Here is a 21,846-nt window from a genome sequence, read left to right on the forward strand (position 1 = left end):
GTGTTTTAATACCCCTTATTACACAACAGTTGCATAAATAACTATTAATCTTTAACTGGTATCGTTTAAATGTTTGTTATTTTTTATAGTTATTTATTCAAGATGTCGCGGCTTTTGAGTGATAAAATAATAGAAGAACTCTTACACGAAGAGCCTGATTCCGAATCAGTGTTCTAGTCTAGTCTAGATTGAACATAGTTTCCTATTAGTATTTGTGAGCCTTAAGATTAGAAGTAATTTATTTTATGTTGATTTTTGTGAAACTTGGACAAGAGACTATAATACGTAATTTGTTGTTAGTGCACGTATTAAAGAAATATTCGTTTTGATTTTAAACTATAATTTACATTGATATTTGTAACGTCGATTAAAATATAACCAAACTTTTTAATGTAAAATAATTGTAATAGTTCTGAAGTTTTAAATTTTTTATGCAATTAAAACTATCATTTTTCTATACGAAAGTGCAATAAATGAATATTGTATTGAACCACATAGCTAGTACTTTTATGCTGACAAATAAAGCAATTCGTACGAAATTATTCCAAAATATTCAAAAATGCACAACGTTAATTTTCAAGTTTTCACTTCTGCCGTCCCTACCGGAGTGCAAGCCGTTATTTTTTGTAAATGGATTTATCAACAGCTGACATTTTTATTTTGCATAAGATGAGCAACTTGCCCACTCTATTTAAAGGATACTATTAAAATATATCCTGTATTATTAATGTACTTATTGATGTACATATTAGTTTTAATTAGATTAGGCATGTATATTGTATTCGTCATTATTTATATTTATTTGTAAATAATATAATATTTTCATATTATTTATTTGTAAATATTTACCTGTACTTGTAGTGTTTGTTCCAAATAAAGATACACTTACTTCATTCATTAGTAATAATCGAAATGTAATCTGTAGGTAAATCTAAAAAAATCGGAAAAAATGCATGACAACATACTTAAACGAAATTTGTTTAAATTACGCAGTATCTATTGTGTATGTAATCTAACAAAGCGCTAGCTTGTTTAACAACAAAAGCATTGACGTTCGTTTTTATAAACAAGCCGAAACACTTCAAAAGCAATAAATTTTATTGTAACACAAATTGGCGTCAGTAACGCGCGGCGGCTTAAGACGGGCATGGGCACCATGCTCTTTGAGGCAGCTTAGCCACTGACGGGATAATTAACACGTTCACATTGTAAAAAAGATGTTAAATTATTTGTGTCGTGCAGTTTACTAATAATTATACCAGTTAACAATAAAGTATTTTATCTAATAAGGGGGTAATAAACCCCAGGGGCTTACCCACGACAGTGATAAAACCATTACACAAGTATGTTTGAATAAATAATGCCAAGTTGTGAGGGTGGCTAAGCTTACAACACAACAAATAATGAAATTTAATATTTAATTTACTTAACTTTACAGAAATGGAGAAAATATATCATATTTTAGTTTTTATTTTAGTTGCAATATAATAATATTACACTTGTAGACTATTTTAAATTAGGATTTTCAGGAAAATATCTGAAATTTATCAAAATATATTATCTATTGCGAAAAAAAGAAGGCTGGGAGAGTTTCTTGAGCCGCTTCTTCTCTCTTTGAGCGCCATCGTTTCCGAAGCGGTAGTAATATCTAGTATGATAAATATATAATAACATCAAATAGAATTCTAATCAAAAGGAATCAATTGTGAGAAAATAAATGCCTTTTATAAGAAAAGAATGTTATAAATAAAAAAATATTCACAAATATCATATAATAATGACTTGGATATACTCTCGGCTTACGGTAACATAAACACCGAAGCGGGGAAAAATATTTGCTCAAAAAATTATGTGCATTTTTACGTTTAAATAAAATTGAATAAAGCCTTTGATGTCATAGAACAGATATGACGTATGAAGCTCTGTAGACTTTGAGTTTTATTTTATTGGCGGAATTTTTGTGTGTTTTGAATAGTTTTTACGTCGCAATCATGATTTATTTGGTACATAAATTAAATGCGGTCATTTTTTCAATTAAATTTTTGCTATGAGTTCAGAGAGGAACGGATGTGAGCCACAATTTGCTCGTACGTACTTTTACGTATTACTTTGATTAATTAAGAAAACTTTGATGTTTTCTTGTCAAAACACCACATGATACAATAATTTATTTTAAATTTATTACCCCAGTGCTGCATTTTGTGAGTACGGGCAGTCCATATACTGGTAGCGTAACGGAAAGTTTTATGAGTTGCACTTTTGTAGAAATTCATTGACTGGGACGTGTGCATTTAGTTGGTAGTAGAGGCACGTACGTTCCTGCTTTCTGCTATTTTTGTTACCTGGCAAAGCTTAATTAGGATTTCAATTCAAAACTATACATCAATATGTTTGTAAGTTTGAGGTTACGATAATTTTTATAATATAAGTGACAAACCATACAGTTAAATAGTGTGACTGGATATTCTCCTTACAATCTTTTGCATAATAAAATGTGTACTAGTGGATTGCTGTCAGGAAAATTTCTTGTGCAGTTTACTTCACTTGAAATGTAAGTACCTGGACAACCGAGCCTTGCTCGGATTTTTAAGAAAGTACAAAACTTGAACAGAGAATAACTATAGGACACAGGATTCGAACCGGGGTCTTCTGCTTTCCGAATCACCCAATGTCCCATCTGAGCTATTATTGTCTAGTATATAGTGGCGAAATTTACCTATATATCCTACTGTTATTGTAGCTATTTATCATTAAAACACGGATAAAACTACATTTTTTAAAATTGAAACCTAGCTAGAACAATTTCTCGCCTGTATACTAAATTTCATTAAAATCCTTGGCGCCGTTTCCGAGATTCAGATTTGTATATACAAGAATTGCTCGTTTAAAGATATAAGATTTGGTAAGTATATTTTGATTGTTTCTATTTACACATTAATTATTTCCAAAAACAGTATTCGATCAGTATTTCTATATCTCTCTTTGTTTTTGATTTCTTTAATTTGTTTCAATGTATTGTAATGAATATACAAAGGGCTTATTTGATTATTTATATAGATTAAATGATTTTTATTACTCTTGTGAAACACTTACTAGATTAACGTGATCTACGATATTTTTGTAGTACTCCGCTTTGTATTAATTTTTTTTTAAATTTTGGCCCTGAAATGGTTAAATCGCTCAAACCTCGCTAAGTGGCGGACCGGAGGTACAGACTTAGGTTAATATGCTTATCCTATAATGCTGAAATTTATATACTTTCAATAGCAATCAGTTAACTAACTTTAGAAAATATAAGTGTTAAATTAAATGTTTATTTGACGACTATAGGACACAATGGTGACATTCTAATTTTAATTCGGGCATTGGTTTTTTTTAATACTAGCTGACCCAGCAAACGTTGTATTGCCGATATTAAAATCGCGATTTAAAAGTAACTGTTGATCGTAGATGGGTGAAAATGTGATGTTGTATGTATTTTTTAATGCTGACTCATAATAAAACAATTTAAAAAAAATGTAAAAAAAAAAAATCGTGTTAACTAATCTTAACATTTAGGGGGATGAACAATAGATGTTGTCCGATTCTCAGACTCAATACCCAATATGCACTCAAAATTTCATGAGAATCGGTCAAGCCGATTCGGAGGAGTTCAAAGTTGAACACCATGACACGAGAATTGCTGATAACAGACTGTAGGCACTAATTAAAACTCTTATACTATGAAAAAGTGGTGCCCTAAAATAATATACTAAATGTAGTCATTCAACCTCAGAGTTGATATAAATTGCTTTGCGAATAAATTAATTACTAAACTGAAATATTATTTGTTTTAAAAGTTAAATCCGCCGAGATTATATTTGGTAGTAATGTTTTGCTTAATACTTTTGTGTGGGTGGAGGCTTGAGCCCGAAGCCATTAAATTATGCCTAATTACCCCTCAGGAACTTATAATTTTTCCTGTTCTTTCTCTTCTTTTACTTCGAATGAAAATGATGCAATAATTCGTATAAATAACATTTTTCCGGATACAGTAAACTCAACTGTAGCTTCACGTGTAGTTTTTTTAATGTCATGGAGTGTGTCACTTCTAAACCCAAAGTACGATGAAACCTATTTTCAAGTATAATCTATAACTTACCAACATTTAATGATAAAAATCCAGATAATTCTATCATAATCTAACGATCATTTCGGACATCCACGAGCATATTTTTTTGACACACTTTTACACAAATTTTCTTGTCTCAAACTAGACATATCTGTACTATGGGTACAAGACAACGATATACATAATACGATATACTTACTTAAACATACATAAATACATATAAACATCCATGACTCGGAAACAAACATCCATATTCATAATATAAATGATTGCACCTACCAGGATTCGAACCCGGGACCTCTAGCTTAGTAGTCAGGGATATAGGCACAATAGAAAATTTTCTAGATACCGTGAAATTCATAATGTTAGCACTAGGAACAAACATAACCTTGCTATGCCTAATACTCGGTTATGTCGAGTTAGTAAGTGCTTTGTAGGGCAATATATATGCGTTTACAATAGAAATTATACCCAGAAATTTTTCAAAAGAAATCAATTACGAAATTTAAAGTTGTTAAAAAACTTTAACTATCAATAATTTTTTAAGTTATTTTAAATCCTATTTAGAGTAAAAATATTTGAATTGGAATTCACTTAGTAACGAATCCACATGAAAACATTGTAAATGTTGAAAAAGACATTTTCAAAAAATTTGGTAAGCAAAGCTGAAAAAATTAAAATTTGTTGGAGCATTTCGTTTTGTCTCAAATCAGACAATAAAACTTTTTTTAACATTTTTTTAAAGTGATAAATCTCACTTCTGGAATTAACTACAAAAATTAAATTTGAAAACAAAATTTATAAACGATGCGGGACTCAAATCCTCGACTTTCCACGTTTCAAGCGAGTGCTCTTCCACTGAGCCAACCGTTCGAGTTACGTATCGTTCATAATTTTTTTTCTTCTAATTTTATTTGTGAAATCAGACATTTATCAGTCGTCACTGGTAGAACCTTACATGTACGAAACATATAAATATAAACACACAAAATTTACTGTACTGATGCTTTCTAATCTATACATATAAATAAAATTAAAGTGTCTGTTTGTAATATTGAAATATTCGTTTTTTACTAATGTATATGAATATATATACGCTACACACCAATATATACACAAAAATATTTTTTTTTACAGTTTTTGTCTGTCTGTCTGTTTGTTCCGGCTAATCTCTGAAATGGCTGGGCCGATTTTGACGGGATTATTATTTAGTATATTTATTATTAAAAATGGTTTTAGGAAAAATGAAGTAATGTTGCGATGTCTTTTTATATTTATTTATTTATATTAATATATTTATAGACTAAGCAAAATAGTATTTAATAAATGTCAGCCTTTATTGAACACGTGCATGTAGATGCACGTCCGTTTTTGCATTATTTTTTTATGTATAATAGATAACATACTTATATAAACTAACGAATCTTTTTTACCATATCGCTAGATAAGATTTTGTTATCCTCGATTTGTTAATATTAATCTAGTAACTATTTATTATGTAATTAGCTAGTAAATATTTGCCGAAAACTTGTAAATAGCCTTCTATGTAAATATTTTCCTAACTATTATTGTATTTAGCTGTAAGTTTTCCAATTACAATAAAGTAAATAAAATCAAATAAAATGTCCAAGAAACGGTTTAATTCTAAAAATAATTTATATGAAAAAACAACATTTGCCAGTTCAGCTAGTATTACACAATATATAACATACTTACAAGTTCCTCCCCATCCAAAATATGATGCTGCGAAAGTGATGAGAATTCCACCGCTGAAAATATGAAGGCTTCGTATTGTAGGTGCATAAATATCGTTATGTTCCGGTAGAATATCAGCGAGGAATCCCCAGACGACTCCCAGGCCGATCCCAACAAATATCGCCAGTAAAGCCTGTTAAGAAAATTACATTAATTCGTATGTTAACGAATATTTTCGCTCCAGTTATCATCATTAAAATAAATCATAAGAATTATATTTTATTTATAAAGCCACGCGGCTTCACAGTTCTCCAATTACTTAGCTTGGTGGAAGTTTAGTTCGTGAAATCCGACGAACAATAGTTTTCATAATTATTTTGTTGTTTTGAAATAATAGGAGTTTCCTTGACGTTAATTTATGTACTATTTATATTAAAACAATTAATATTTTAGTGTATTGTAAATATTAGGTTATTCGATTGGTTTGATGAAATTATATTAAACCATTGTAAAAAAATATGTACAATTTTTTGAGTTTGTTTGATTGTAACTTTATTTACGCCATATTTACTCAACCTACCCTCATAAAATTTTATATATACGTTGTGAAGGATATAGAAAAGGATATAGGGTATATTTTAAAGAGTTTCCGAGGATGCACTATACAAAATTAAGGCCAGGTTCACATGAAAAATGAAATAATGTAGTAATTTTTTGTATCTGAAAAAGTTCTTATGAACTAGAGTTCCGTGCGAGCGCTCTTTCCAACTGAGCCAACCGTTCGAGTGACGTATCGCTTATAAAATCTTGTATGCATTGTTTAACTCTCCCTGCCCTCTCAGTGCCCGCACGCATATGTGTTTATATAGTATATAGTAAGTAATAATAGTATCATTATTGTTTAGACAGTATATATATTATAGAGCGTTAGTATTGATATTATTATTATTGTAAATAGAGAAGTAAAAAAGAAGAAACGTATTTTATTAAGGAGATACTGTTTAGTTTTGAAACTACAGAACACTTCTTACAAGATACAAAACAGAAACAATTCCTTTCTGGAAATTCAATGTAGTAGATGATTTGATTGTAGCTAAATACATACTTCTTAATATTACTTGGTCAGAAGCGCAAGTCACTCTAGACTCTAGAGCGTCATATAATAATACCACCATTTTCTTATAATATGACTAGCATTGAAAAATTTCATTCTAGTATAACAGATACTCCAAGTCATAGACACACGCGGCGCTATGTGTGCGTGTGCTTGGAAATATTATGTAGCTTTGATCTGTGTGACAGTGACGCGGCACTCGGCAGTCGTCTTCCGGGTAATTATGCTCGAGGGGCACTGTCACATACTGTCTGCGTGTGCTTGTAAATATGACAAGTACACGCACACATAGCGCCGCGCGTCAAGATGACTTGACGTATCTGTAACGCCGCTGTATCTAGAACAGCGCTTACGATCACGTAAGACTTAGAACAAGCGGGAAAGAATTAAAAATAATATAAAGAATAAATTTAAAATTTATTCAAGATAATGGATGTTTCAAAGTGACGAAAAGATAATGACGACGTTATAACAAAATCACACGGTTTTTCATACATATTATGAACATTAGAAATATAACTGTAAGAAAGAGGGATGAACATAGTATTAAAAATATATTATATACTTTATCAATTACAATAAAATACAACTCCATTAGCAGCTTGATCGTTGAAAGTGCTATTACAACTTTGCACATAAAGTCACTTAGATACCGTTTCGATGAGAGTAATACTGGTAACTTCCTTCTAAGTGGTATATTGACTTTACCTTCACTATCCGATACTCGGGGGCGGATTGATAAAATATTGCGCTGTTGATAACTCCGAACATTCCCTCAGTAAAAGCTGTATCGAGACCGCCAGCGTTTCCGACTAAATGTGCTATTTTATTTTTAGTTCCAAAGCCACGAGCATCGAGTTCGACCAATGTTGGCACCACGACTGCTGGCGATACAGATGATAATATCGCTCCCAAGTGTAATCCTGAAATGTTCAATATTACGCTTTAGCTATTTTCTCTTAGGTTTTCCAACAAATAAGTAGGACGACTTAATAGTTATTCTTATAACTGTTATGATAAAAGTATAAAATAATAAACTAAATATTTTCAACCTCTCTACTGTGCGGTTTTCAAGAAATATTCCGCTACGTACAACCAAACTATGGAAGTTGGTTCCTTGCGCCGTCTTTTCAAGACGATATGACATGATCATACGGCAAAAAAAAAGCACGTATACATTCCTTAAATACTGGCAACCCTCCTGTGATTCCTCTGGTGTTCACTTAACATCATGGTACTACCCGCATACTCACTTGTCCTCCTCTAACACTACTAAAAAAACTTAACAGTATTTTTACTATGCATAACTGCGAAAACGAAGCATACCCTTTGGTATGAAATGCTATTATTTTCCTTGAAGTGAGCCAGCTCACTTAAAATAACTAGGAATATAATTAAAGTTTACCTACAGCCGGCAGTTATAAAGTTATTTTACAACAGTTTCATTCATATTATAAGTTGGTAGTACCTATGCAGAGTGGGTTCCTCAACTGGCTTAATACAAAAGAAAATAAATAAAATAGGAGCTTCTTTGTGGATATCCATTGATATTTTAAATGTTATAAATGATTTTATAATGTCGTTCCTGAATATGACTCGTGTAGGGGCGAAGACACGTGTCGAAGTAATTTTTGTGAATCTTAGCGAAATAAACACAAAGATTATCATCTATAACATTTTTAATGGATTTAAATGGATCTATATAAATGCATGAAATCTTCGTTTCTTAGTCTCTGTACCGTCATTAAAAAGCGCTCTATGTGAGAACCCTCAATTCAAAGAAATAATTAAGCTGCTCATTTACTTAAGTTTATATTCTTAATGAATCGGATGGAGTTTAAGACTTGCCGCTTAGTAGTAATGAGGTTGTTTTGTTAATGATTTCACTCACCCCAGTACCAAGGGAACTCGAGAAAAATAAATGTGAAGAACGCCGTCGACAAACACTCGATGATCCAGGGCATTGTTGCCAATGAGAAAACTTTTACTGAATTCTGTTTAATATATTCCCAGTTCCAGGAGAGTGGGCCTTTTGTTAAAATAATTACCGGATAAATTCTCCTGTGAAAATATAATAACTTCGTAACTTAAATTAAATCGGGCTTAAATTACAATAAAAATGGCTGAGTTGTATAGAATTTGCAAAAGAACCTCTATAGTAGTATCTAATTAATATTCAATGCGGATATAGGTACGTGTTTTTTCCAATAAAACAAGAACAAGGTTAATTGATCCCTTGCCTAGAGACGTCACTTCATTGTGTGTCCTCTACCGCATTTTTCACGGGGAGTGTTCCGGAGAGCTGTTTCACCTGATTCCTGCCGCTGAATTTCACCTTCGCACGACACGCCACAAATTAGGATATCATAGCCATCATCTGGTTGTGTGGTCAACAATGCGGTTTTCAAGGAGCTTTCTTCCACGTACTACAAAGCTGTCGAATGAACTTCCTTGTGCGGTGTTTCCGGGACGATACGACATGGGTACCTTCAAAAAAGCGCGTACACTTTCCTTAAAGGCCGGTAACGCTCCTGTAATTTCTCTGATGTTGCAAGAGAATAAAAGCGGCGGCTCTAAGTCTATGGACACGGATCGACGGATCACACTAGAGGAATCACGAGAGAGTTGCCGACCCTATAAAGCATCGAATAACAACATATGAATCCGAAAAACAAATTCGCAAATATACATTTAAATCAAAATTACTTTGTTTAATGTAAGAGTCTAAGGTCGTTGTAGTGGCGAATTAAACATAAGATCAATAATTAGAATGTCCTGGCCATAAATAGGCGACACAAGTGGATTTTTTTCGTGGCTTTTAATAAAAAGGTATTGAGAAGTCATAGAAGTTTACATGACGTGTATATTTATGTTGGCAAACCTACGAACAAAATATATCATTAGATTTTATTACGTTCGTATATGCAGTCAACATCTTTATGCGTCTCGCGCTAAGCTTGCGCGAATAAACGCTAGTAGGTAAGAGTGGTAGTGCCATGTTGGTTCCTCACGGACACAACCGAATTGGGCCGGCACGCCCGGAAAAATACCACTCCCTCACTTGAAACCGGCGTGAAATAGCGGCTATGCCGCTGTTTTCGTCCTGTGAGTGGGGTATCCGGAGGTCTACACCCCCCCCCCCCCCCCCAAATACAAATGGCAGCACAGACTAAAAAAAATAGACTACTTCAGGATAGTACCAGGCTATGCAGTCCTGGAGTATCCGTCCCTGGGCGTCCACAATTAGGGCCTGTACCTAGTAGTGGTTGCCCAGGCTGCCCCGCGTATTCTGGAGGAGGCAAATCTGTGCTGACTCGGGGCAAACAGAGCAGGAGGCTCAAACCACCCTCCTCCACACTAGCTGTGGAGTTTTGCAACATCAGGGGGCTTCGCTCAAATTTAAATGCCGTCAACTTTCACCTGGAGACGGCGAATCCGGCCCTGCTCTTTTTAACCGAGCACAGATATCCTCTCTGGCTGATTCATCTTACCTTTCATACTCGGGGTATAATTTGGAACACTCCTTAATACCACGGGAGAGTGCGATGACCATCCGCGAATCTACGCATGCCTGTGTAGGTCCCATAGCGGTAACGCAGAGACTGACCGGCTCTTCGAACACATCCAAATGGCTACAGATTCCGTGTTGGAGCAGATCCCCACTGCAGAGATCGTGTTTCTTGGCGATTTTAACGCCGAGATCTGTTCACGACTTCGACTTAGCATATGGTTTGACGCAACTGGTTCTTACGCCAACGCGAATCCCAGATGTGGAAGATCATGAGCACCGTGCCGATCACGCGCCTAACACGGCCTTGCTTCTTAGGCTGTCGCCCCGTGTGGCACTATAGGTCAGCAGAGTGGGACGAGATGCGGTATTTTTTTGCATCCTACCCGTGGAGGCAGATCTGTTTTTCACTGGGTGATCCAGATGCCGCTGCTGATGTTTTTGTTGATGTGGTACTGCAACGTATGGAACTCTTCATTCCATCCTCCTCTGTGCCTATCGGTGGCTGGTCCTAACCATGGTTTGACCGCTCCTGCAAAATGGCCTCCCGCCAAAGGAGGAGCGCTATCAGGCTTGGGTCAGTGCGGTGGTATCTAAGGATGTGAATTCCAGCGAACTTAAAAAAACACTTCAATCATGCCAGCTTCAAAAGAGTTATTGCTGACGGGAAGTCGAAGCACATTGGCAGAATTGGCGAGAGACTTGCACGCCTTCCCTCGGGAACTCGTGCGTTCTGATCGCTCGCCAAGGCTGTCCAAGGAAACTTCTGCCAGCCAGCCATTCCACCACTGCACAGGGATGATGACTTGCTGGACCATGACGCGAAGGAGAAAGCTGATCTACTGGGCTCCCTCTTCACGTCCAACTCGACTCTGGATGACCAAGGTGCACCACCATCGCATATTCCACGGTGCGAGTCATACATGCCGGAGACAAAAATCCGTCATGGCGCCGTGATAAAGGCGCTTCTCACCTTGGACATTCACAAATCGAGCGGGCCCGATGGCATTCCCCCGATATTGCTGCAGACATGTGCTCCGGAACTGGCGCCGGTTTTCAAGCCGGAAAAGACGGGTAAGGTCGAAAAAAAGGTCGGATGTTCTACTTACACGCAGCCTTGCGCAGTAGTTTGGTAGTGGTGTATGTGTATCTCGATACACCTTCAAAATTTAGTACCTAATTATTGTAGTCTCGACTACGCTACTCTTTTTACTTTGGAACTTAAATATATTGTATCGTAAAAGTACTTTTACGTAATATTAAATAAATTTGTAGGTACAGACATCCTGATACATACCAAGAGGATTCAAATGATAGGAAGCAACCATCTTTGTGGACAAATAAGATGCTTGGATTTCCTTTGTACGAAGTACAATGATATTTATTATTCACAAAACGGAAAATTCTGACACAAACAATCGGAAATGCTCTACACTGAGGATATGAGATTGTTTATTGAAAAATACCACTTTCAAGAAGAACAAAACATTCATTAAAATTAATAACTACTGTTTCTGAAACATTTCCAAGGTGATCGGAACATTATTAAAATAAGAATAGGTGCTGTAGAGTCTAGCAATTTGTTTGTAAAACATCTATGGTCGGCGTATGAAAATGGCCATTTTGCCAATGCCGGATAGGCGTCTTTTTCTGTGGTAAGGGACGCCATAGCTAGTGAAAAAACTATTAATAATGAGGTTTAACATCTTAAGTCTCGAGTGACAAACGCAATTGCAATGCCGTTTGGGTTCAATTAAGAAACCTGATCAGAACCATGGACAAACGTATCACTAACTATGAGATGAAATTCTGGCTTATCTTTTCAATTTTTCTCAAAAACAAACCACAGACTAAAATTTAATATATAGATCACTTGATATTAATAACTCAAATAAGCTCATAATGCTATCTTGCTGTACACGAGTGTTACCACTTTCGTAACTTCCTGGTAACACCGCGCATGGAAGCTTATTCCAATGTTTGATTGAAAACCGCACTATGGAGGAACTTCAAACACAAAAATGACAGACTAAACTCAAATCTAATATAGGCTGTGACGTCATTTACTCTTTGTAATTTCATAATAATCAAGCAATTCTTGTAAATATTTTGCGAATCTGGAAATCGGTTCTAATGACTTCACAAATAAAACTGATAGCAAAATTTTATGAACCCGCGACCTCTCGCGTTCCGTGCGAGCGCTCTTTCCAACTGAGCCAACCGTTTGAGTGACGTATGACTTATAAAATTTTGATTACAGTTTTGTTTGTGTAATAAATCCCAGAAGTGAGGGTTATCACTTTTAAAAAATAACAAATTGTCTAATGACTTCGATGAAATTTACTACTCGAGGGTTTGTGGTGTGATTAACCGATCTAGTTCCACGGCCGACTCGTCCAAAATATCACTTTCCATTTCCTCGCACGAATCTTCATTTCTTTTATTGTTTTGGATATTTTTTTTTTTTTGGGGAGCAACATACCTTTTAAAACACAAGGCAGCTTTGGCTTACTCTTTATAGCTTAAACTTTTTTGGTTAAGCGTTTCTTTGTGGTACTTATTCTCAACATGCCATTTACATAGGTACGTCATAGCGTAAAAAAGTGTAATGTGTAAATACATTTTCTTAAAATTTACTTGCCGTAAGTTTAAATGTAGTTTGCATGAGCTCCGTCACCCAGGTTCTTTTACAACAACTCGCGAAGTCACAGCCATCATTGCCAAGTGCAATAGTGCAATACCTTACAGAATACCCATTACCAGTGGGAGGCTTTTTTGCACAGGTTGCCGGCTAGATTATGGGTATCACAACGGCGCCTATTTATGCCTGAAGCAGTATTGTGTAAACGTTACCTGTTTCGGTCTGACGGGCGCCGTACTTAGTGAAATTACTGAGTGAATCATGTCTCAAGGTGACGAGCGCAAGTGTAGTGTAATACTCAGAATTTTTGGGCCTTTCAAGAATCCTGAGCGGCACTGCATTGTAATGGACAGGGCGTATCAATGACCATCAGCCGAACGTCCAGCTCATCTCGTCCTGTATTTTCGTAAAAAAAATAGCTACATTCTGTGGTCACTTGTTGTACTTTTATTTATAGCAATATATATTATATCTATCGCTGTGACGGAACTCATAGAACAAACAAATGTCGTTTTGACTTGACTAAAAAATCAAACGGGAAAAGGGAATAGGAAACTACTCCCTATGTCGCTCTCGTTAGAGAGTATTATAGTAATTTATATTCTTTGCTCAATCGTCTTTCGCTATGAAAGTACCACGAATGAAGTAAACGGATAGTCCATTTTTAAGGCAAGTCCAAATTGTATTGTTTTAAGTAAAAATAAATAATAATATTACCTTAGATGATAGTCAACTGAATATGCCATTGGGTTTTCTATGAAATTTATAGGAACTAAATTCCTCGCCAGGGCTCCAACGAGAGTCATGCCAACTACCGCGTTTATAGATGTGTATTTTTGTAACATATGGCCAAAGAGATATCCTATGACTACCAATGCGGTCATGTCGAAGATGTATCCACCAGGGAATACTAAATCCTCGAAAATAAACCATGACGTCATCCATAGCGACAGACCTGAAAATGGTAATAATAATTAACAAGAAATTTGTATGTTAGCAGTTACATCTCATCAAAAACGACTTCAAACTTATAAAATATATAGGTATCCCCAAAAATGTATAGCGTATATCTAGTAGTACAACATCATTAGGACTATGCGAATCACCCTGAATGTATTGCAATTTTTCAGCGTTTTACAGTTATGATTATTTTTTTGTATTTTCTATCGAATTGAGGCTTTCAAGAGATTTTCCTTCACAGGGACGGAAAAGTTAATTTAAAGTGTTTTTTTAAATTAGGCGAATACCATGCCAAAGCATAGTGTCTTGTTATATACAAGAAAAACAATTATGGTCAAATTTCACCCCATCAAATGGTATAAAAGATAAATAAATCTCTTTATTCCGTGAGGATAAGGAACGGTCTGAGAAAAGACCCTTGTTGTACCCCTCTTTACTGACAGAAGTCCCAGTAGAACTCCTGAAATTAACGTCAACTTTCTGAACTCTATTGTTAAAATATGAAATCATAAGATCGAGCGCAGTTCCTATTATGCCATAGTGACATAGCTTCCTGACGTGTGTTGAAATATGTACACCATCGAAAGTCTTAGATAAATCACAGAAGATAATCCCAGGCATCAAAAATATTCTTGATTAGCACAACACTTAAATCCTGAGTTGAAAATAGTCAGTGAGCATTTGGCTTATAATTATTTTTTCGAAAATTTTACTAAGGATCGGACACACCGAAAAAGGACGATAGTTATTCGGGTCAGAAGTGCGTCCTGACTCAAGAATTAGTTAAATTTTACTATATTTCAGAAGGTCAGATAACACGCCATGTTTAATACTACTAGGTATTCAAAACTATTGCAAGATATGGTGCTATGAAATCAATTATTGTACTTAATAGTTTTACATAAGTACCCTATGTATCAGCTTTACTTAGAGATCTAAAAGTTTTAATTACTTTTTCAGGGCTAACAAAACTGAAATTGAAATTTTGTTAACATTCCTTATCATTTTCCAGAAGAAGGGACTCAGCAATGCAGGCGGAGGAGACAAGAGTGTTTATGATAGAAACTGAAATATCAGAAAAAAATATATGAATTCTTTATAGCAGAAGCATCTGCACTGGTCCGGTTACATTTTTGTATTTATCAGATTATATTCAGAGATGCAGTCTTCCACTCTTCCAGATTTCCAGTAAATGATATTTCAAGCTACTTTTATTTCATTTGATGCATTTTTAATTATGCAATGACCTTTCAATAGAATATAAATAAAAAAAACATATTTTATTAAACATAACTAGCTTAAAATCCTTGCATGTCCTGGTGCATCAGGCTTGTAATCTTACAATTATTATATTTAAGTGGAAACTTTATTGGCTTGTGTAATATAAATTATGTGTTACAATGTGTATATAACTTAAGCTGTTTGTTTTCCAATAAATATATAAATAATTAATTATTGATTCTACAAAAAATTCTATAATTCGCTTTATTTGGTTATCTAAATTAATCTAAATTAAAACATTTGTGTTTTCGTAATGTTTTCACACAAAAACTACTGAACCGATTTCAAAAAACGCTCCCCGGAAAAGGTGCAACGATATCTGTGATATAGATGTGTTAAGATTATGAGTGTAAGTGTGTATTTAATAATCTGAAAGGAACTTATTTAAAACTAAGAAAAAATATATGTATAATGCGACTTAGTAGACTGTCCACTACCACAAGATTGGTATCTAAGCGAGTGAAACCAAGGGGCATTCCTAGTCATCATATAAAGCGATACTGTCACAGCTTGAAGTAATTATTGTGCACAGAGTAATACTACCCCGGTCTGTAGGAGTGGGTGTGGTGTAATAAAGAAAACATGTAATATCAAGGGTCTCTGTGTTTGTCTACTCGTAATTGATGACGCCGTGTCGCTAATGACATTAGTTATTTATAACCCCGACTTTTACTGCCTGCTGTTAAACTTGTATGATAGAAAAATTAATAAGACACTAGAAAATTAAAACTTTAATAATTAAGAAAATTTATTGAAGTAGGCGTTACTTTGCGGAAATCCATAATTATCCAAATGATTTGAGTTTTCTTTAGTGTTAATTCCGCCAATATTTGTCTTTAAACAAATTGACACGATCGACAATCTGTCTCGTGCTAGATTTTGGCGACTCAACATGTCCTGAGGATGCCTCGTGTAGAGGTAAAACACGTGTCGAATTGTTATTCATATACAGTCACAAAAATTATCATGTTTATATAGTTTAAGGCAGGGGTGGGACAGTCGTCTTAAAGTGACGTTTTCAGAAAACTGTAGTGCCATCTGTTAGTTGGCCCCAAAATTAAAGCTTTGTCAGCTGTCACTCGCTTTGAAACCTGCCCACTGGTTATAAAATGGCGGCTACTTCTAGCGTTGGCGCATGTATGTAGCTCTCGTGTTCCATTTTGCATATTTTTGGTATTGAAATCGAAGTGTAAGTGCGTCGAGTCGAGCCATGTGTTCCTCCGCCTTGCTGTTGCGAATTCACTCCAAAAATCTAATTATTCTGTGAATTTCTACTTTTTGTGATAGAGACACTTTTGTTTGTGGAATTTATGAACTTTGATGTAATGCCGAGACGTTGTGCTTTCGGTTGTGCGCTCCGTGATAAGTAAATTATTCTCTTAAATCTTAACAGTATAGTTTATTGACTTATCTAGTGATAACTAAAGTATCATATAAGGTTGGTTCTACTCTCAGGTTCTACTACCGGTCCGTGGATTATATTGGCAATCATGGTTAAAACTATTATAAACATACCGGCTTTATCTTGCCCCAAAGATAAAACTCCAATCCCTCAAATCACCTTATGTCAGACTTCAGACTCCCCCTGACTTATATGGTCTAACACACTTAATAATAATTGACAGCTGTGCTGGTTTCTGACACCGTTTTTATCAAGAGAAAGTCAATATATGAGTCCAAAATCTAATACTAGCCCAATGGTCATAGTACTAGGTTATCACAATTTGTCTGATGGCTTTAATAGTCACTCAATTTATTTAATGTTATTTATTATTTTCAGAGATTCCAATGCATCATTTCCCAGATGCTGTCAAATTTCGTGAACAGCTTAAAACTTGGGTCAGTCTTGTTGGTGGAAACCCTGAAACATCTGATTTTGAATATTATAAGAGGAAGAGAATTTGTGATGAGAATGTCGCACAGTCACACTTTTCTGACAGACACAGAAATCGTAATCAACGGCTAAGCACATTGGCAGTTCCGATGCTTCATCTGCCTGGTAAGTCCCCTAATTTAACACATATTGAGTTAATATTCGATTGTATTCCTTATTCTGTCAGATTTAGTCACACCACTAAGAATCTTTGTTGAATTGATGGTTTTTCTGAAGGTAGCACCTCATTCTGGAAACACCTGACTTTTTTACACAGTTGTGATTACAAAATTCAATGGTTGCATTTCTAGCTGAAACTGGTTCATTATCAGCGTAAATCATTAAATTGATAAAACATAATCTTTACATATTCACATTAATTTTCTGGGCAAGTTCAGAGTCAAGTAATCTTAGGACAAGCTTCATCCACACAACATTTACTGCCTACAATAATACAGCAAGACTGTTCAGGTAAATAATTTTTAAAACTTATTTACTTAGTTACTTTATTTACTTAGATTTTTGTAATGGCCCATCATTTATTTTGTAGTATGTGAGTCAGCAAAGTTAAGGAGTAGCACACCTGATGATGGCGGGCTTTGATGTAATATTACAACACACATAAGATATTAAACATAATAAGAATTTAGAAAGGTCTTTATTTAACAAACATTAACCATAAATGTGACATTAATTTTATAACAGCAGATTAATGCATGACATGACGTAAGACTATTTAGCCGAATGTCTTTTTTGATGAAGGCTGCATTGGTACCTGATAGGATTGAGAACAGCTAATGTCCGTGTGGGAATTAAATTTTGAATATATTTTTATTCATTACTAGCTGACCCGACAGACGCCGTGTTGTACATTTTAAATTCTTCTTCTTATCAAAACATTTACTGGACTTCCACAAAAAATTCAAGACCAAAATTAGCCAAATCGATCCAGCTATTCTCGAGTTTTAGCAAGACTAACGAACAGCAATTCATTAATTTAAGCCTTCAAAAGTAAGTATTTTATTTTACACACTTTTAAAATTGGGATAACGTTTTAAGTTCACAAGGTTTACTTTCGAAATAATAAGGACTCCAAAGAGAATTTAATTTTGTACATAAAAACTTTATAGTCGGTAACCTTCATTTAAGAATTGGCTGAAAAAAAACTTCAAAAACAAAACCATTCCTTTTTCAAAGTGGACGTTTGCGAATTACAATTTTACCATTCACATTTTTCTTTCTGTTTTAAATTTTTTTCACGATCGATGGGTCTTGTTTTAAAAATTTATGCTAAAAAGCACATAACATTTATTTATCATGCCTCTTTCAGTTAAAGAATGTGCTAGGATCATGGCTTTTCTGAAACTAGGCATCAGTATGCGTCGCACTGCAAGAATGATGGGTGTGACGGTACGAACGGTCCAGAAGGTAAAGCGAAGGTACGAAGAGACTGGACACCATCTGAGGAGACCTTGTAATGGCAGACCCAGGTGTACCAGTGCCCGAGAAGATCGTTATATTATTTCCACTGTGTTAAGAAATCGCCACCAAATGCAGTTGAAGTCCAGCACTTCAGACCCGGAGGGACTACATTAGTGACAGTACAGTGAGAAGAAGACTTGCTGAAGCAAATTCGAAACCCCGAAGACCAGCGAGTGGCCCAAAACTCGAGAGACAGCATCGAGTAGCGAGACTGCGATACGTCCGTCAACACATGCAGTGGGATGAAGAAGAATGGACAAGAATTTTCTTTGCAGATGAGTCTCGATTCTCCCTTTACACTTCTGATGGAAGGCGAAGTGTTTACAGGCGACCTGGTGAGCGATACCTTCAAGCCTGCATCTCAGAAAGAGTCCAATACGGTGGAGGCAGTGTACATGTATGGGCTGGCATATCTTCAGAATGTCGCACAGAGCTAGTAGCCATAGAAAATGGAACCCTCACTGGGCAAAGATATGCTCAAGAGATTCTCAATGAGTATGCAGGGCCGTATTTAGCAAATATGGGTGATGGATCGATGCTGATGCATGATAATGGCAGGCCACACACGACTCATATCGTACAAGAGTATATTCAGGAGGTCAGTATCAGCGTGATGGCTTGGCCATCAAGAAGTCCTGATCTCAACCCGATTGAACACGCCTGGGATGAGCTTGGGAGGCTAATCAGAAATCGCAGACCACCATCTACTACCCTCAGGGCACTAAAGCAGACCCTGGTAGAAGAATGGGAGAATATTCCCCAACATCAGCTCCGAAAACTAGTGTTCAGTATGCCAAACCGGCTCGAAGCTGTAATGAGAGCTCGAGGAGGCAATACCAGTTATTAAAAATTAAATAACATGTAATACATTTAAGTTGAATTTTTTTACACTTAACTAAAAATATCTATTTTCATTGTTTTATCTTTTTTAAGTTAAAAATGTTAGTAATGTATAATTTTAGTTTCTAAGAATTAAAGCCTATATAATTTGCAACAAAACGTTTTTAATCTTAAATCTCTACCATCTATAGTTAAGAAAAAAAAAATAATTTGAAAAGTGCGATAATTACAGGCCAGTGTATATATACTTTAAGACTGAATCTTCTATACAATTTGTAAATAAAACATTCTTTCACAGATCTAATGGCTCCACAGCGCACAAAGATCAAGCATTTTCAAGCAGAAATATCATGCTTGCGAAAAAAGGACAATCTTTCAAAGCAAGGTTAAAAGGTGCTGAAGAGTGGTCCAGTAGCAATGTATTTCAACATTTTGCTATGAAATTTAAGAAACCATCTCAATTATTTTTTAAGTATGCTGTTGCAAGCATCAAAAACCCAAATATGATAGAAATAACAATGATTATATAAAAGCAAAAGAATACAATAATAAAAAATGGTTATGTTATCCAAATCAGGAATTAGAAAATTGCATCCATGACATTCCAAATAATATAATAACTGTGTTCTTAAAAATAGATATACCCAAAAAAAAATATAAAAAAGCATATTATATTAATAGCAGATGTGATGGTAGATTATCCTTTTAACTGCACCACACATAAAGAAAAGTTAAAACAATATTTTAATAACACAACTATAAATGTTATTTTGTATTGTATTGGTGCAGATCGATCAATCGAATTTTGTCCGGAAAATTAACATATGTGGGTGAAGACGAAACAAAAACAGCTGCCCAACAATATTATGATAAACATAAACATTATAAAAATAATATGCAAACATTGCTTTTTATTTCTCCCACCCAATTACCTCAATTACTCATACCAACACTACTAAATCCTATCCTTTATGTTCTATGTTTTGGCAAAATTAAATAACTAACTCTACGCGCAATTTCAACATGGTAAAAAATTGCAATACCAAATTAATATATAATAATTTAAAAGTAGAGTTAGTTATTTATTTGCGTCACAACATTAAAAATTAATTTTATAATTTCGAGCTTATATATAGTTATTTTCGGGGCCAATCATCAGATGGCGCTAGTCTTTAAATAGACAGCTCATAATGCGTAGAGAGGGCTCTCTTTTCCCTATATATTATTATACTCTTTGGTTTAAGGACAAATTTTACAGCGAGAATTGGGAAGTAATATTTGACGTCTCAGAATAGTGACTGTCTCCTAATTATCGTAGCCGTAGTGATATATTTGGTACGAGGTATGTATGTGTTGTCAAGCGCTAGGCCCCAAGAGTTGGTATCTATTGTTAAAAATAATTTACGAGCTACAATTTAAATGAAGTACTTCAAAGTAAATAAATAACTTACTCCCAGTGAGAGGCTCCTTTGCACGTGATGCCAGCAAGATTATGTATACCACAACGGCACCTATTTCCGCCGTGGAGCAGTAATGTGTAAGCATTACTGTGTTTCGGTCTGATGGGCGCCGCAGGTAGTGAAATTACTGGGCAAATGAGACTTAATACCTTATATCTCAAGGTGACGAGCGCAATTGTAGTGCTGTTCATAATTTTTGCGTTTTTCAAGAATCCTGAGCTGCACTGCATTGTAATGGACAGGGCATATCAATTACCATCAGCGGAAGGTCCTGCTTGTCTCGTCTCTTATCGTCATAAAAAAAATACTTACCACATATAAGAACTGCTGAGTATTGCTTGAAGTCCGAAACAGTTGGAATGTTTTTCCTCAAATATTTAATGTACTGCGTCCCACACGACTTAGCATTTCGCAATCTAAAATATCAAAGTTTAATATAAAAGTTTGTTATATTTAGTTAACCTGCCTAAATTCGGCAGGCCGTATCAGTCGTCAAGCCAGCATTAATGAAGTCATCCGAAGGGCATTTGCCGCTCTTAATATACCGCCGCGATAGCAAGCGTCCTAATGGAATGACGCTGGTGGCTTGGGCACGGGGAAGGGCGCTGGTGTGGGACGCGACGCCTGGGGCTGCTGTTTCAACAGCCGAAGACAGCAAGCGTCGCAAATATGTTGGTCTCAGTGAATCATACATCTTTGTGCCGTTTGATGTCGAGACACTTGGCCGTGGGGCCCAGAGGCGCGGAGAATATTCAAAATGCTATCTTCGCGCGTCAGTAAGGCTACTGGAAACCCAAGCGCTGGCAGCTGCTATTTCGTAGTAGTTCGCTATTCTTGGTACGCTTCCACGTAACTTAAATTTTATGTAGTCATTGTAAACA

At 35.3% G+C, this 21,846-nt stretch overlaps 1 protein-coding gene across 3 annotated transcripts in view; it reads right to left on the reverse strand.

Moving 5' to 3' along the window:
- Positions 1 to 21,846, reverse strand: part of LOC126972713 (sodium/hydrogen exchanger 9B2-like) — a 58,070-nt gene that overhangs the window by 27,962 nt on the left and 8,262 nt on the right. For all 3 annotated transcript variants that reach the window (XM_050819620.1, XM_050819622.1, XM_050819621.1), the window contains exons 3-7: positions 21,278 to 21,381; positions 13,787 to 14,024; positions 8,812 to 8,981; positions 7,629 to 7,843; positions 5,828 to 5,999 (exon numbers count right to left, since the gene is read on the reverse strand). In XM_050819620.1, coding sequence (XP_050675577.1) covers positions 5,828 to 5,999; positions 7,629 to 7,843; positions 8,812 to 8,981; positions 13,787 to 14,024; positions 21,278 to 21,381 — 899 coding nt within the window. The remainder of the gene's footprint in view (positions 1 to 5,827; positions 6,000 to 7,628; positions 7,844 to 8,811; positions 8,982 to 13,786; positions 14,025 to 21,277; positions 21,382 to 21,846) is intronic.

Source organism: Leptidea sinapis, chromosome 27 (genome assembly GCF_905404315.1).
Source record: "Leptidea sinapis chromosome 27, ilLepSina1.1, whole genome shotgun sequence".
NCBI classification, from domain to species: Eukaryota; Metazoa; Arthropoda; class Insecta; order Lepidoptera; family Pieridae; genus Leptidea; species Leptidea sinapis.